A 15,448-nucleotide genomic window follows, 5' to 3' on the forward strand; every position below is an offset into this window, starting at 1 on the left:
CGTGATGGATATTATCAGCTACTGCAATCTCCCTACACACTTTTATTACTTTCTGCAACCTCCTGGAGACTTTGAGCAAATCCCAAAATTAAACATGAAACAGGAATTTGGAATTATCCCCTTTCATCATTTTTAATCCCATTAAATCAAGCTGTAGTGCATTTTACAAGCAATTTTTTACTCAAAACTTCGGGCAAATGTGATGTCTTATTAAGTAACCACACAGAGCAGCAGGCAAGATTCCTCTGCAGCAGGACTATGTTCTCTTATTCTGTAATTGGTAAAATAATTCCTAATTACACTGTATACATATAAATTTCAAGCCTTTAATTGCTATGTACAGATGTTATATTTTGGTATAAAATTTATTTCTTCGCATTTAATTGGAAAATGTGTACAAAACACAGTTAAAAAAATTCTGATACAAATACAGGGAAAATGCATTTATTACAAAAATCTAAAATCTATTTAAGAATTCTGTTACTTCTGTGGTGACCTGCTGAAAAGTCAAGACTGAGTAATTAGCACTAAATTTTCCACACCCCCTCTAGTAAAGTAGCAGCCTCTATAAATGAATTTGTGATCTAATGTTAAATATTCATGTTGAGGTTTCTTTCCAGCCACCCAAAGGCTGGCCTACCTACTGGAAGTTTCATCAGAAATAAAGGAAACAGTGAATTAACAAACCAAACTCACTGGTAATCTGATGTAATTTGTTGTTGTTTCAACATCCACATGGTTTGTGCATTAATTTTCAATTAAGGGCATAGTCAAATATAAACCATATTCATACTTAAATAAACACTTTTTTTTCAGTTTCACCCATCACCCCACCGAGTTCTGAGATTATTTAGATGGTCAGTTAGACAGCTACATCAATTTAGATTGCAGAACTGTCTTTTGCTCCTTTGATTTGACAAAGGCCAAACTGATGCAAAGGCTATCTCATAGAAAATACAACTACAGTGTGAGGAGTGCATCTATCTTTCTTTTCAAAGCAGCAGAAGGTTTGTATCTACAGAATTTGGTGTGTTCAAAACAAAAATTCAATTAAAACCATGAAAAAGTTTGGAAAAATTGTTTTGTATTGTGAAATAACAGTGACAATTCTATCTACACCCTCTCCTAGATGACTTGTGAAAATATAAGCTATCTCCACATGCTTTCATTTCATGCTTATTTTTCCATCACTCATCTAAAAAGTGAAGTAAAACATAAACAGTGAGAATGAATTCATTTTGCTCTAAAATAGGAAATATGCATGGATTGAAGTCTTGTAGAAGAGCAAACATGTCACATGAACCCATAATTTGCTTTTACTTTTATAAACTTGCTTCCAGTAAAGGATAAAGTTAGATCTCTACTTGATTAGCAATTGCTCTAGTCTTGCTGTGCCTTTAATTTCATTTATAATAGCTGTTTGGCTGAGAATAATTTTTTCTTTTTTTTTTTTTTTTTTATTCTGAAAGGGCATATTCAGAGGATAAAGACATGAAAGCATGTTACTGAAATTTCCAAATATTTTGAAATTTCACTGTGGAGAAACTAAATGTCACCTTCTTTTAATAACACATTTATAACTGACTCTAGTTTTAGCAGTATATTTACTGAAGTTAAACCTTAAGACAAAAAAAAGGCAATTAAAGAAATACCAGTCACAAGGTGTATATATCAAGGATATATATATATAGTTTTAAAACACATGACTAAGAAATGCTCAAATATGCATGTCTATAAAGTACATATTCTTATGCCCTAAAAATTAGAATGTGTAACACCGAAAAATCCAACAGGTTCTTACAATAAATAGGGCTTGCCATGCAAAGTAGAACTCTTTTCAAATATAACAGTTTATGGTGGAGAGTAAGCAATACAAAATACTGTATCAACAGAACTTATGTTCCCTCTAAAACATAACTTCCAATAGGATAAGTTGGGTATAAATGCTACAATCAAAAAATACATATTTTGTAGACAATCAAACACAAGTTTTAAATTTAGTACTAAGTTCACAAAGGAAATGTTAAAAACAAAGGATCAATAGCAGAAAAATACCTAAAGATGAAAAGCAATACCATGAAAGTAGTAGGAAAGCATTTGTGCTTTTTCAACATGTCTTGGTATCAGGGTATACAGAAGAATCAAAAATGAGCAGTTCAATTTGCTACTGTAGTTTTCAACATGAAATAAATCACATATCCAAAACCAGTTTAGTAAAGTCATGAAAAGATGGGGGAATCCCAAGTATTTTAAATCTAAGGGATCATAACAACACAGGAATTGACAGGGACAAGAGGGAAGTAGTATTTGCACACTCAAATTGTCAGTAAACATTCTGCTCACTTCACAGTTTTTAGGGGCATCAGGAAAAAGAGGGAGAATTTTACAAGTGCTTTAAAGAGTTTCTCAACATCAAAACCTGTATCTTGATGAGTGACACAGAGACGAACTGTTTTAGAGAAACAGGTGTCTTGAGCATCAAAGGAAGGAATAGAGAAATCCCAACTTCTCTTTCTCATTTGTGAACCCGCGCAAATACAGTATCAGGAAGAACAAGATGTGCAGATACAAAATGGTGTTTCTGTTCATGTCTACTTTGGGTGTGACTTAAGGACTGCAGGAAAATGCATTACAGTTGCCTGCTCTATGCCAAGAGAGCATCAGACTATGACCACATTTAGGAGAAGCTTCTCTCAAAAACCCAGCTCATGGAAACACAAAGCAATCCCTCAAAATGGCCCTTGCAGGTTTGTAGCCTGATTCTCAAAACTCTCCAATCCATACAGGTTGTCACAGAAGAACATAATATTTGCAACATTGGTAGAAAAACATGAGAGACTAACTTAGCAGTGTTTGTTTGTTTTTAAAGATCACTTTTTTAACTTATTGTTTTTTTCTTAGAAATTAAACTGGGATCAATAGTATAAATACCATCTCCTTGGCATCTCAATTTATTCTTTTGTATTCCTCTTACCATTCGTAAACTTGGCTTCAAATTCCTGATTTCTGCCTTTCTCCTCTCTCGCATGTGAATCAGGATCTGACATTTAACACTGCCATTAATCACCTTTACTACACTACCGTCACATTGGGGTGACTTTTCATGTAATTTCATTTTAATTTGCTTATTCTGTGAGCTATGAGGAGTTTCAGGTGTCATCCTAAACAACTAAAATTCACCTGTGTCCTCCCAAAGTTCTCTCTCTAAGTCTGATCAAAATCAGATTTTTGTTGTTTAGTTTTTCAATTAACACTAAATCTTGATTGTTCTTCAGGACTTAAAGTCTTTGAGAACATTGCAGATCAGCAATATTAATCAAGATTTATATGTAATTCAACAGAAGCTTTACGCTTAAAACATATACTGCAAATCTACGCAATTTTTGATTTAAATTATTATAATTAAATGCTATGGCTGAAAACTAGCCAATTGAAATTGTGTGAAGAAAATTTCATCATGCGGCTGGCTGCTCTGAGTGTTGACATCTGAATGCTATAGGCAGTTTTAAACTTAGAATGAGTTCCTTAAAACAATGGTTATGTTTCTGACCTCACAGGCCATGCACAGTGAGGAAACACTTCCTGCTTCCCCATAAACCATCTACTTGAATCATAACAGAAACCTACATGAAACCACTCAGAGATGAGAGAGAAAACGGCAATGACAGAGAACGCTTACCTGACTAATTAATGCCTTTTTGTGGTGGTTGGAAATCTGTATCTTCAAATACCCACTCCTACTCAGCCTACACACTTGTCTTCTCATGGCTCAGATAGTTCTCCTTGTTAGTAAGAGGCATAAAACTAAAACAGTACATTTTCTTTAAATGTTATTGCGTAACTACAGTGTAAAATAAACGTGTCAGCATCTCATCTGAAAATATCACCTTATTTTTCAGCAGTGAGTGGGACTCCAAAATGAACTTAGGCTAACGAGTGCAGGAAATCTTGTAACGTCAGGATGACAAGCCAGGGTCATGGTTTGAGTTAATATTTTTAAATCAAGTTGAGCACTCAGGTAAAGCACCTGAAGACCAAATTATAAGCAAAGCCTGATTTGCACAGTTTCTGCAGTTTCAGCTCAGTTTCTGTTGTTGTCATGGGACTTTGCATTTTATTTTCTTCTTTGCTGGAATACATGTATTACAAGTATATACATGTGTCTGTAGCTACAATAATATGAGAGATTCTAAAATACGTATTCCCAGGATGTCTTTAGTATTTTCATGCCTACAAAACTTACACTACAAAGCTTCACCACTCTACTTATAAATAGATTTGTTTCTAATCAATATAAGTAATAAAGACCAAGGATAAAATCTAGCCCTTATGGCCTCTGAGAGAGACAAAAAAAATCTCTAGGCTATGTTCAAATGAACTCCAAGAGAACTTGGTGGAATTGATTTGGAAAAAAAAATTTAAAAAACTTAAGAAACATTAGAAGCAACCCTTTGTTCAAAGTTATACTGAAGCATGTCTAAAATTTAATTTGAAATTACAATTTTTATTATTGTTTCTACTTAAAATTTGCTTAGTAAATGAAGTCACATTACTTAAGAAAAATATTTTAAAATAATGTTATTCTCTTACTTGATTTTATGTACTTATTTGAGTCAGGCAACCAATAGTCATAGACAGTCTCATAATTTCAATACTGTGGGGAAAGCAAAGAACACCTCTTTAAACTCACTATTACTTTGTGATGATGATTCAGTGAACACTCTGATTTTAAAAAAGTAAAATCAACTTCTAAAGAATCAATTACTTATCATATAAACTCACTTCAGGCTGAGAGACTTGATGAGATGGACATATATTTGTATTCCTTTCTTTCCCATACATGTAGGAGTCTTAACACTCGCCAAGCTTTATATAAATGCAACAACTGGGTTAATTAAAAACTTGCTTTTGACCCCACAGTTACAGAGTTTATACAAACAGAACTGAGGGCTGGGCTCACACTACTCAGAACTTACACATCATCTAGCTCAGTAGATCAAAGTTTGATGGCCTTATCCTGAGTGTACTCTGGTAGTGTGAGATGCCAAATACAAATTCTTTGAAACCGACTGATGCCTCTTTGATGAGCTGCAAGATTAGGGAACCAGTGTGTAACTCCTGCAAGTACAGAAACTAATCCAAGAGTTCAAGGGACATGTACTATAGACTCTTAAAACCAAGGCCTAAAAAACCCCAAGAGGTTTCCAAAACAGGTTCTTTGTTTCATATCCAAGCATGGCTTTTTGACATGTGTGCTTCTAGAAGGAAATGGCCAGAACAGGCTAGGTGACTCTTCATGTCCTTGAACGGCCATGACTGCAATGCAATTTTTAAACACAACAGAGTATTTTATGAGAACGTATCTCTTTTTTGAGATGTTAATATTCTTCATAACCCACAAATACTTAGATCACACTTTTCTCAGTGAAAATACTAATAGCTAAAGTCATACCATTCTTATATATACACACGGAAAAGTGCACTGAAAAATTTTTGCTCCTAAGCATCCCTTGCTTGCTTGTACAAAGAAGATGTAGTGCAATATAAGTGCATGCTGAACATGCCAGGTTCCTCCCTCATTCAGTAAAGATGTTCAAAAGTGGTGCCATTTCTCATAAGGCCTTATTTTAATATACATCAGTTAAATCACATGAGAAAAAATTTTATTTCCCCAAATTCTCTGATTCTCTCACATGAGAAAATAAACTTTACAGACACATAACTACTGTGTCTTTACAAGACTGCTTCTCAGAGTTCCAACTTCATGGCTAAGAAGCCAAGATAGAGAAGATTAAGGATAAACCCACCATGTTCGTTTTTTCAGCTATTTTAACATCATCACGTTTTTCTGGTGTTCCAATCATATTGTAAACAGTTTAGTTTACATCCACGAGGACTCAGTACTGTGAAACATCTGGCACCACAAGGTAGGTTCTCAGAACATGAGGCACACACATGAAATGACCTTTTAATATTTTTATTGAAGTGACTTATCCAAAACCATGTGGGAACTGTGTGGCAGATGTCGGAAGAGATTCCTGTCTGGAATTCAATTCCTATTCTATAAATAGGAAGCTATATTTCTGCAACTTCTTGCCTCTTTCACTTCTTTTTATACTCTGAATCAAACGAATTGAGAATCTGACAGACAACAACCTGGTTCAGAAGGCAGACTAAATGCCCTCCTAATGATCAGTCAAGTCTATCCTGCGTGTTTGAGGAAGATGGTACAGCAGAAAGACATTACCTGATTTAAAAATATCACAATGCGTATGAATTAGAGGGTCTACAGTAAAGTTGATGGTGAGTTTTCATGTTTGTGTTGTTCTTATTTATTGTAGCAGTTCTTGAAATCAAAATTCAACATGGAAAAACCATAAGCATTTGATCTAGTGTAGTTAGAAAATTTCTTATCGAGGTCTCAAGCCAAACTGACACCTTCTGGGCTCATAAAATTCATAAAAGATTTGGGGAACATGTGGCAACAGGTGCAATGCATGGGACTCCAGTCCTCTTTACCAATAGCTAGCTTCTTTCCACTAACCTTCAAAAACATAGAACAGAAAAGAGCGTATCTATGACACTGCCACCAATTTCTGCTCAAGTCTTTTGAAGAAAGAGCCAATTCCATAAAATGGAGCAGAAGAGCTCCCAGGCAAAACCTACTTGTCAGAATGTGGAAAAAACCCCTTATTTCTGGAAACTTTTTATTCCCCACAAGTAGGTCATTTTACCAGAATTGTTTCCAATGTACTTGAGATTAAAACAGACAACCAGCACTGAAAATTCTGTATAGCTAAAGGCAAGCAAAACCAAAACCTCATAATAGAAATTGTTGAGCTATTCCTTTACTAGTATTTTTCTTAATCAAGACAGTAGTTGTATATTAAATGTGTGTACAGACAAAATCTTGTCATTAATGTAAACGTACAGGTTTTTTTCAAGACTTCTCCACTATAAGCTCTCCATGAGTCATTGTAACAGAGGCAGGTCATGCACAAACATGGCACAGTCACGTACCAGATTTCACTACAGCCAAAATTTAAAACACATTTCCTATTACAATATTCCTTAAACAAAATACAAGTGCTGTTTCATTTTGAGACTTTCCTATAACATCTGGATATAGAACTCTCTCATACTACATATATACAACATAAGTGCATATTTGTGAAAATCACATACTACAAACAGTACTGGAATTGGATTTTCCATTTTACTTCTTTGAAATATGTTCCTGTTCTTAATCCATTCCCCTTTAGAACAGAATACACTAAAATTCACACAGGCCAAAAGCTTGAAAATATTTGCAATTTAGTGTAAGAGAGCTACTCTTGACAAAATTAAAGGCTCGGGTATGGCTGGTGGTGCAGTGTTTTTTCATTGTACAGAATTAAAATTGACGTAAAAGTTGGTCTTGAAACACCAAAGCCAGGCAGCACACATTTTCAACTTGGTGAGAGAGACATGAAGACAGTTGAATTTCTGACTCAAAGTACAGTTTCATTTTAGATGTGTTCATCCAGTTGTTTCACTTTCAATGAATTGGCATTTTTAAATGTAAAAACATTCCACTGTAGAATTTCCAACCAGTTTTAATACTTATTTAATAGACACATGCAAAATTTAACTCTTGTCTGTTAGGAATGACTTCCATAAATATCATATTACCTCAGGCTTTCAATCAGCTGCTTTTCAGTTGCAGAAACCTCTACATATAAAAACCTCCCTATAGTATTATGAATATGAATATAATTTCATTCTACTTTGTACAGCCCTCAATATGCCACAACAGTGTATTTCAATAAAGAATAACAATTAAAATATGGTCATATTAAAAACAAACAAACAAACAAGAAAACAAAATAAGCCCCAACCAAAATCAAATCCAAACCAGCATCAAAACCCACAAAATTAAAAAAAAAAAATCAGAAAACCACCCTACACATTTTATAACTTCTGCTGTTTTATATGTTCACAATACTGAATGTAGAAGCTTTTACCAGATGCTAGGAAATTTTTGCCAGGATGCATATGAAATTTCTTCCAAAATAAGAGGCAATCTGAAGGTTAATGAGTAAAAGAAAAAAAAACCTACCACCTTCATAATTTTCCACAAATAATAAACTCAAAACATCAAATAATTGCCAGCAATCAGATATTTCAATACTCCGTTTACTGTGACTTTTTTTTTCTGAGGCATACTCAGAGAAATGGCCAAAGGAACTGTAATGGCCTTCTGGGACAGGAAGACTAAGGTTTCAGTAAAAAATGTTAAATTAATTTTTATAGTGATGCAAAGTCAGGGAAGGGTTGTTAAGGGATGGCCTCTTGCCACAGGGTGGAGTTTTGTTATGGTATCCTTTTAGAGTCTGCAGGTGTTTGGCAGGAGCTGAAATCAGGGCCAGCTGTGATATTTCAGCTCCGATATTTCCCTCCCCATATTTCTCAGAAGTGATGCATCAGGATGATGTCTTACACCTGATGTACTCAACTTGTGTGGTACGACTGTAACTGTTGGGGGGGGGGTGGGGGCATAGGGGAAGTGCCACTGCATGGTTTTCATTTTATTTTCAGCTGACAACATTCATATAGTAAAACTCATCAACATTAATAGATTTAATATAATAAAACACCAGATTACAATTTATTAAACTGCTATTAAATATTTATTACTATTAATAAATATTAAATTTCTTTTTCCTGGGTTGTTTTGTTGCTTCTGGTGTATACCAGCTATTTAATTAAAGTCAGAACACTGTATTAAAGAATTTTGAAAGAAATTACAATGCAAAAAAGGGGAGGGGAACATTCTAAAGAAAAAAAATATACCTTCCGTCACCTCATTTTGCCAGCAAAGATCTTTATTTTTGCATACTTAGCTGCAGTACAGTGCGTACCTGTTTTTATTTTGTTTTATCTTTTGGGAGAATTTGAATAGTTTCTATTAAAAATGGTATTCTCTTTTAAGTTTGTTTTGTTTGGAAAGCTTCAAACCACATTGTATTGCATACACATATTCCCCAGGGTACATAAAATGGGACCATACTGAGGTCACTCATAAGATTTTTAAATGTTTTAAGAATTCTTTTAATGTTTGTACTATCTTGGCCTGGTTAAAAGAGCACATTTTTTAAAAATAGTTTTAAAAAGTTCCACTATATAAATTTTCATTAAAATAGCCTATACTGTTCTAGTAAGCATTTGTAAGAACTTTCACAAACATTCCTCCCTCACATTTTTAAGAAATTCGTTCCCTTAACTAGTCAACCTCCTTTTTTTCTCAGCCGTTTTATCCATATATGCACAAGTACACACATACATCTCTCCACAGACTGATTGACTTACCAGTACAAAATGCCTGTGGTATTCTTTTTAACTTCACAAATGAATAAAAGATTATAATCAGTGGGAAAAGTGGACATTTCACTCCATTCATGGAAAAACAGTATCACCTGGCACTCCAGCTTAGTAAGAAATTTCCTGGGTTTTGGCAGCTCACTTGGAGTACAACTGAAGCTGTTAATGATATTAGCAAAGTGTCCTGGGATCAAAAAATATGTTGTTTTATCTCAGTTTATAGATAGAGTTATATAAGCCACTCCCAGCCTTCAGAACTCTGTGGTTCTTTTAGTTAAAATAAAATTTGAAAACACAATCCACCTGTAGCCAATTGAGTTCCATTAGACCATTTCAATCATCCCCTGTAGTTGTCTTTCTCCTACTTCCTCAGACATGCTTCTAGCCATCCCTTGCATTATTCCAATCCCCTCCCAGGATTTGTGTCTTCATCTGATACCAGCCTAGAGCAGCCTTTACAGCATTACTGACAGCTGAGCTGACATCCATGCAGTGCATCTCAGACATCAACAGTGCAAGACTACACTTACAATGAAAGGTGTTTGCATTATGGATATAAAAATCCAAGGATGAAGATAACGACAATAAATGAAGTAAATAAAACATTTAGGTCTCCAATCATGATGATAATACACAAAATGGAAGATGTAGCAATGCCTCTGTATTATCTATTAGAATTAGGTAATAGTTGGGCTAAACTGAACTAGCACTGGCTTTGAGTTTTTCTGGACTCTTCACCATGGTTGAAAGCAAATGGCGATGAGAAGCAGATAACTGTGCTATGATCAAACAGTGTTATGTAAATTTTAAGAGTTTAACATGTCATACAGTATCACTATCCATGGTCATCATATGCAAATCGAGTGAAATCTTTATTAGAAATGTATTTTCTGATCTAAACTTAGTCTGAGAAAACCACATAATAATGTGAGCACTGGGAAGAATTATTACAAAGTTTTCGTACTTGATGAAAATCTGGGATCAGTTTTATACATAAGAAAATGGGTGGATTGATGAATAGGTGGATGAATAAATTGGTTGGATAGTCACATCCATGAGTCTCAGTGAGATATGATGTTGGTGACAAGTGTCTCTCTGGGGCACTTACTGGGACCAGTGCTCTTTAATTACTTCATCAATGACAGTCAAAGGGATCGAGTGCACCCTCAGCAAGCTTGCAGACAACACCAAGATGAGGGGTGCAGTTGACACACCTGAAGGATGGGATGCCATCCAGAAGGACTTGTATATGCTTGGGAAGTGGGCCCATGGGACCATTCCAAGGTTCAGCAAAGCCTAGTCCAAAACTCTGCACCTAGGCAATCCTCATGATCAATATGGGCTGGGGCATGAGAAGACTGAGAGCAGCCCTGTCAAGAGCAAATACAGGGAGTTGGTGGTTGAGAGGCTGGACATGAACCAGAAATGTTTGCTTGCATTCCAGAATATAAAACGTATCCCAGGCTGCATCAAAGGAAGTGTGACCAGCCCACCAAGAGAGAGATCTTCCCCTTCTGCTCTGCTAAGATCCCACCTGGATTATTGAGTCCAGCTCTGGGGTCCACAGCATAGGAATGAGCAAGTTGGAGGAGTTCAGAGGAGTGCAGTGAAGATGATCAGAGGGCTGGATGGAGCACCTCTGCAATGTGGAAGGGCTAAGAGAACTAGGAACATTCACCCTGGAAAAGGGAAGGCTCTGGGGATTCCCTGTTGTAGCCTTTCAGTACTTAAAATGGGACTATAAGAATTTTTAGTGGGACCTGTTGTGATAGGACAAGAGTTAATGATTCTAAACTGAAAACAGGTCAATTTAGATTAGCTATATTAAAGTTTTTTTACAATGATGGTCAGAAAACGCTGGAACAAGACGCCCAGATAGGTGGTAAATGCCCCATCCATGAAAATATTCAAGATCAGGCTGGATGGGACTTCTGAGCAACTGATCTTGTTGAAGATACCCGTGCAGATCGCAGGGTTGAGTAGATGACCTCACAAAGGTCAAAGGTCCTGAAGGGTAAAGGTCCTTTCCAACTCAAAATATTTTACAGTTCTATGAAAAATCTTTCTGTGATTAGAGTATGTTTTGTTGGTGGATTCGTTTTCTCCTATTATACCTGGGATTTCAACTATGAAAGTGGCAGAGTATTGTAATAAATCTGCTGAGACTCCATTTTCTTCATGCAGGAAAAGCCAATTCTTTATTCACACAACTCATTTTATACCATTTTACAGACCTCATGTGCAACTTTAATTGGTTAACATCTTTCTTGCCAATTACTCTATTGGTTAGGCAAAGGTATTTTACCTGTCCATCAAATCTCTCTCTTCTTGAATTGTGTACATATTTTCTCCACTGATTCTCATGAGACAAGTTATTACAAATGAACTTGTTTTTCACCCAGGAATAGTTTGTTGTGTTAATAGTTAGTTGTTTTGTGTTAATTCTCAAGATTGTTTTCACATGGAAACTTGCAAACCAGTTATCTGCACTTAGAAAAAGTGACAAGCTAGCTTTTAATTTAGCAGAGCAAGGCCTGATTTTATAGGGCCTTGCTTTTATAACTTCTCTATCTGTATCTGACACAGAGGATTCCTAGATTACAGTCCTCAGGTGAGAAACTTATTCCCCAGTCAGACAATCTCAGTCTTTTTTCCCCCTGCTTAAACTGAACTGAAAAAAACTGTGAGAAAATGCTTCTTTCAGAAATTAAATAAAGGTATAACATGTAGCTATGCACAAATATTGGCATTAAATTTCCAATAGCCATGTCCAGGTGCCACGTATTTCAGAGAAGGATGTGGAAATGAAGGCTTTAAAGCACTTTCATGAGGAAGAGACTAGCATGCCCCTTCACAGGAAAATATTTCAAAAAACATGGCATATCTAACTGCAAAGCACCATGATATCTTTTATAGATAGACTAACTATGTCAAGTAATAATTTGACACACATATATAAATAACATATATATAGTTATAATAATAATATATATGTGAAAATATTATTTAGGTGAATTCTGACAAGAGCTAGGTAGCCAAGATAACCTCTTTCCAATTTGGGAGGTAATAGCCCATGACATATGTTTTAGAAACAGTCTCCTTCTGAGTAGACTCAGCTTCTTAAAATTCGCAGCATCAAAAAAAGGAGCACAGAATATTTTTCCAATGTTGCCCCAAGTAGAGCCAAGTCTGAGTAAAATACTCTTGCTGTATGTTCTTCAAAGCCCAACCTTAATCCCTGTGAAAGTTATGAAGTGAAAAATTTGGCCCATGCATACTTTACGGCATGATACTACATCATTTTAAGGAGAAAGAGCGTATTTATTTAATAAAGAGATTCTTTCCCTGCAGTCACCTAACAAATATTATTTTATGCCTCTAAAATATAATAATATTTATATCAATCTTATTTATTTTAAACATATTCTTTTATGACAGGGATTGCTTTGCCTGCTCTTACTTTCCCAACGCTACAATCACAGTTGCAGCAAACACTTCTGACAGCAGACATAGACATGTACAAAATTGGAAGAAAAAACCAAAACAGTCAATGATCAATCATTTATTCTTGTGATTCTCTTTAGTAAAAATCAGCTTAGAAGAGATCCATCACACACTAGAATAGGCATAAAATACTCAGTTGCAGTACTCAAGATAGTATAATCCAGTTTATCTTGGGCCTTTTTAACCCATCCTAAGCCAGAGAATAAAAAAGCAGGGGAGGCATCCAGGTATATGAAGATAATACAACTCTACAGATACTAAAATATAACATTATTGTTCATAAGTAAGCATAGGTGCAATCCAGTGTAATATTTAGCATTTAAATTACATATACAGATTAATTGCTTTCAGCTACTGAAACCATCAGGCCAAGAAAAGGTTAAGATTCTTTCTTTATATGGATTTTGTGCTTCCTTTTTCTTTTTCCAGTGAAAATGTTGCCCATTTTCTTTCAAACAGAATTGATCTTGGTTATCCATCCTCCATACAGAAAATTAGTTCTTTTGGGGCCCCCAAAAAGGTGCTTTTCTGCATATTTATGTGATAAAATTCAATTACATATTGTATTATGGTTTCTTTCCCTGTTTTACCAGTCAGTTTTGAAGTACAGACTCTGTATGAGAGACATGGAATACTTACAGTTTAATTTGATATGACAAAATCTGAGTTCCCAAACATATAATTAATTTAAAGATCTGTATTTATTTTTTAATATGACATACTATTGGCTGAAACTCAATCCATCATAAGCCTCTCAAATCCCATTTTAAAGTAGGCAGAATCAGGTCTGAGTGAGGAGGAGTGAACATTACTCAGCATCCATACAACACATGTAATAATGTACAGAAGAGACTCAGTGGGCACCAACCTGAGGATCTGAGAACACTTGCTGCATGTTGTTGATTGGGCCATATGGAACCCCGCTCCCCTCAAAGAGCTGCAACCACTCCATCGTCGCTTTTTCTGAAAACCTAAGAGCAAGTAAGAATGAATGTGGTTTTAACACTGTACTTTCTGATTCTAAGCAATGTATAGCATGCCTCCTTTCCTCTCTCACTGCTTCCATACTCGTCTCCACTGATTTCTTCCCAGGCAGTGAATATAATAACAAATATGTACTACCTATGTTCTTCAGAAATGCAAAACCCTAAGACATGGGGGAAAGAACATCTCTGAGCTGACTCCTGTTGCTATCTGATCATCTGAAGTAAAGCAGGATTGGTGCACTTTTCATCAGTTTCAAATAAGGATCAATGGGTTTTCTCCCTTGCTCATTTATACTAATGTGCTTCATATTTGTTTTTCATTATGTACATATTTAACAGCAAAAAGATATAATGCAAGTACCGTGCAATACTGCTCAGTAAAAGCTGATGTAAAACACCATCAAAAATATACATCAGAATTAAGAACCACATTTTTAGGTCAGGTAACAAAACTGACCACATATTTATTTGTTGTATGGTTGTATTACCTATCCTAAGGACACCCAGTTCAGCATATATACATGGTGCCTGTATGCTGGTGAACACATTTCTCCAGGTCTTTGTATCACATGCAAAAAGCTCATTTTATTTCTTTCCAAGCATTCAGTTTCATAACTAGTTCCACCACTATTTCCCCTGTAAAAAGCTCATTTTATTTCTCTCCAAGCATTCAGTTTCATAACTAGTTCCACCACTATTTCCCCTGTTTTGCTAGATAGAATTTCTTTCCTCATCTGCCTAGTAAAGTTGCATACATGAAGAAAACACACCGTTGAAACAATACCAGCCACTGAGAGATGGTATTTCTGCAGTCATCTGGGATCCCAAATAAAAGGTGAACTTACCTGGAGAGAGTATTTTAAATTTCAGGAAGATGAATACCACAGAGGTCTACCAGCTTATTAGAAATCAAAGACTGACTCCATGATATACCCAACACCAAAAAAAAATTAGACGCAATTTAAAGACCTGACAGAAATTAAATGCATAGAAACCTTTAAAAGAGACATTCAGTGACTGGTATTCTGCAGCTACCAGTTTGTTGTTCCTTAAGAGTAATTTGGAACAATGTCAGTAACATTCAGCTTTACTTCTAGCACAAAATATGGATGGCCCTTTCTCAGAGCTAGAAGCTTCATTCCTGAGGTCAACAAACAATTCTAGAAGAAATGTAAGGAACAATAAAAAACAAAAATAAAATAAAAGGTTTTAAAAGTGCAAAATTAAGCATGATTCATGAAGAAATGAAGGATAATGCAGCATAGCTTCTAAACAAAACATATATAAGAATATTCCACTGCCTAATTATATGTCATGTACTTAATTGAATATTAAAGTGGTTTCATGGTAAAGATGTAGTCAGCCATAAAGACAGCGCTGCTGTCTAGGGTCTGCGCAATTTAGTACTTTGTTGCAGCCATACCTACAGCCAGATACATTGCAGGAAACTGGAGAAAAGGGTAATTCTAGAGAGGCAGATAACCTTCCTTCCTCAGTGGTTTCAGCTATTAAGAAACCATTATTTTAGTCTAAAACACAATTTGACTTTCCTTTCAGTAACTATCTATTCGACAACAATTCTCATAATCTGTATATTC

At 35.4% G+C, this 15,448-nt stretch overlaps 1 protein-coding gene across 1 annotated transcript in view; it reads right to left on the reverse strand.

Moving 5' to 3' along the window:
* SUGCT (succinyl-CoA:glutarate-CoA transferase) overlaps positions 1-15,448 on the reverse strand; it is a 317,243-nt gene that overhangs the window by 169,707 nt on the left and 132,088 nt on the right. The window contains exon 12 of the mRNA XM_062498088.1: positions 13,733-13,835. Coding sequence (XP_062354072.1) covers positions 13,733-13,835 — 103 coding nt within the window. The remainder of the gene's footprint in view (positions 1-13,732; positions 13,836-15,448) is intronic.

This window comes from Cinclus cinclus, chromosome 1, assembly GCF_963662255.1.
Source record: "Cinclus cinclus chromosome 1, bCinCin1.1, whole genome shotgun sequence".
Lineage (NCBI taxonomy): Eukaryota > Metazoa > Chordata > Aves > Passeriformes > Cinclidae > Cinclus > Cinclus cinclus.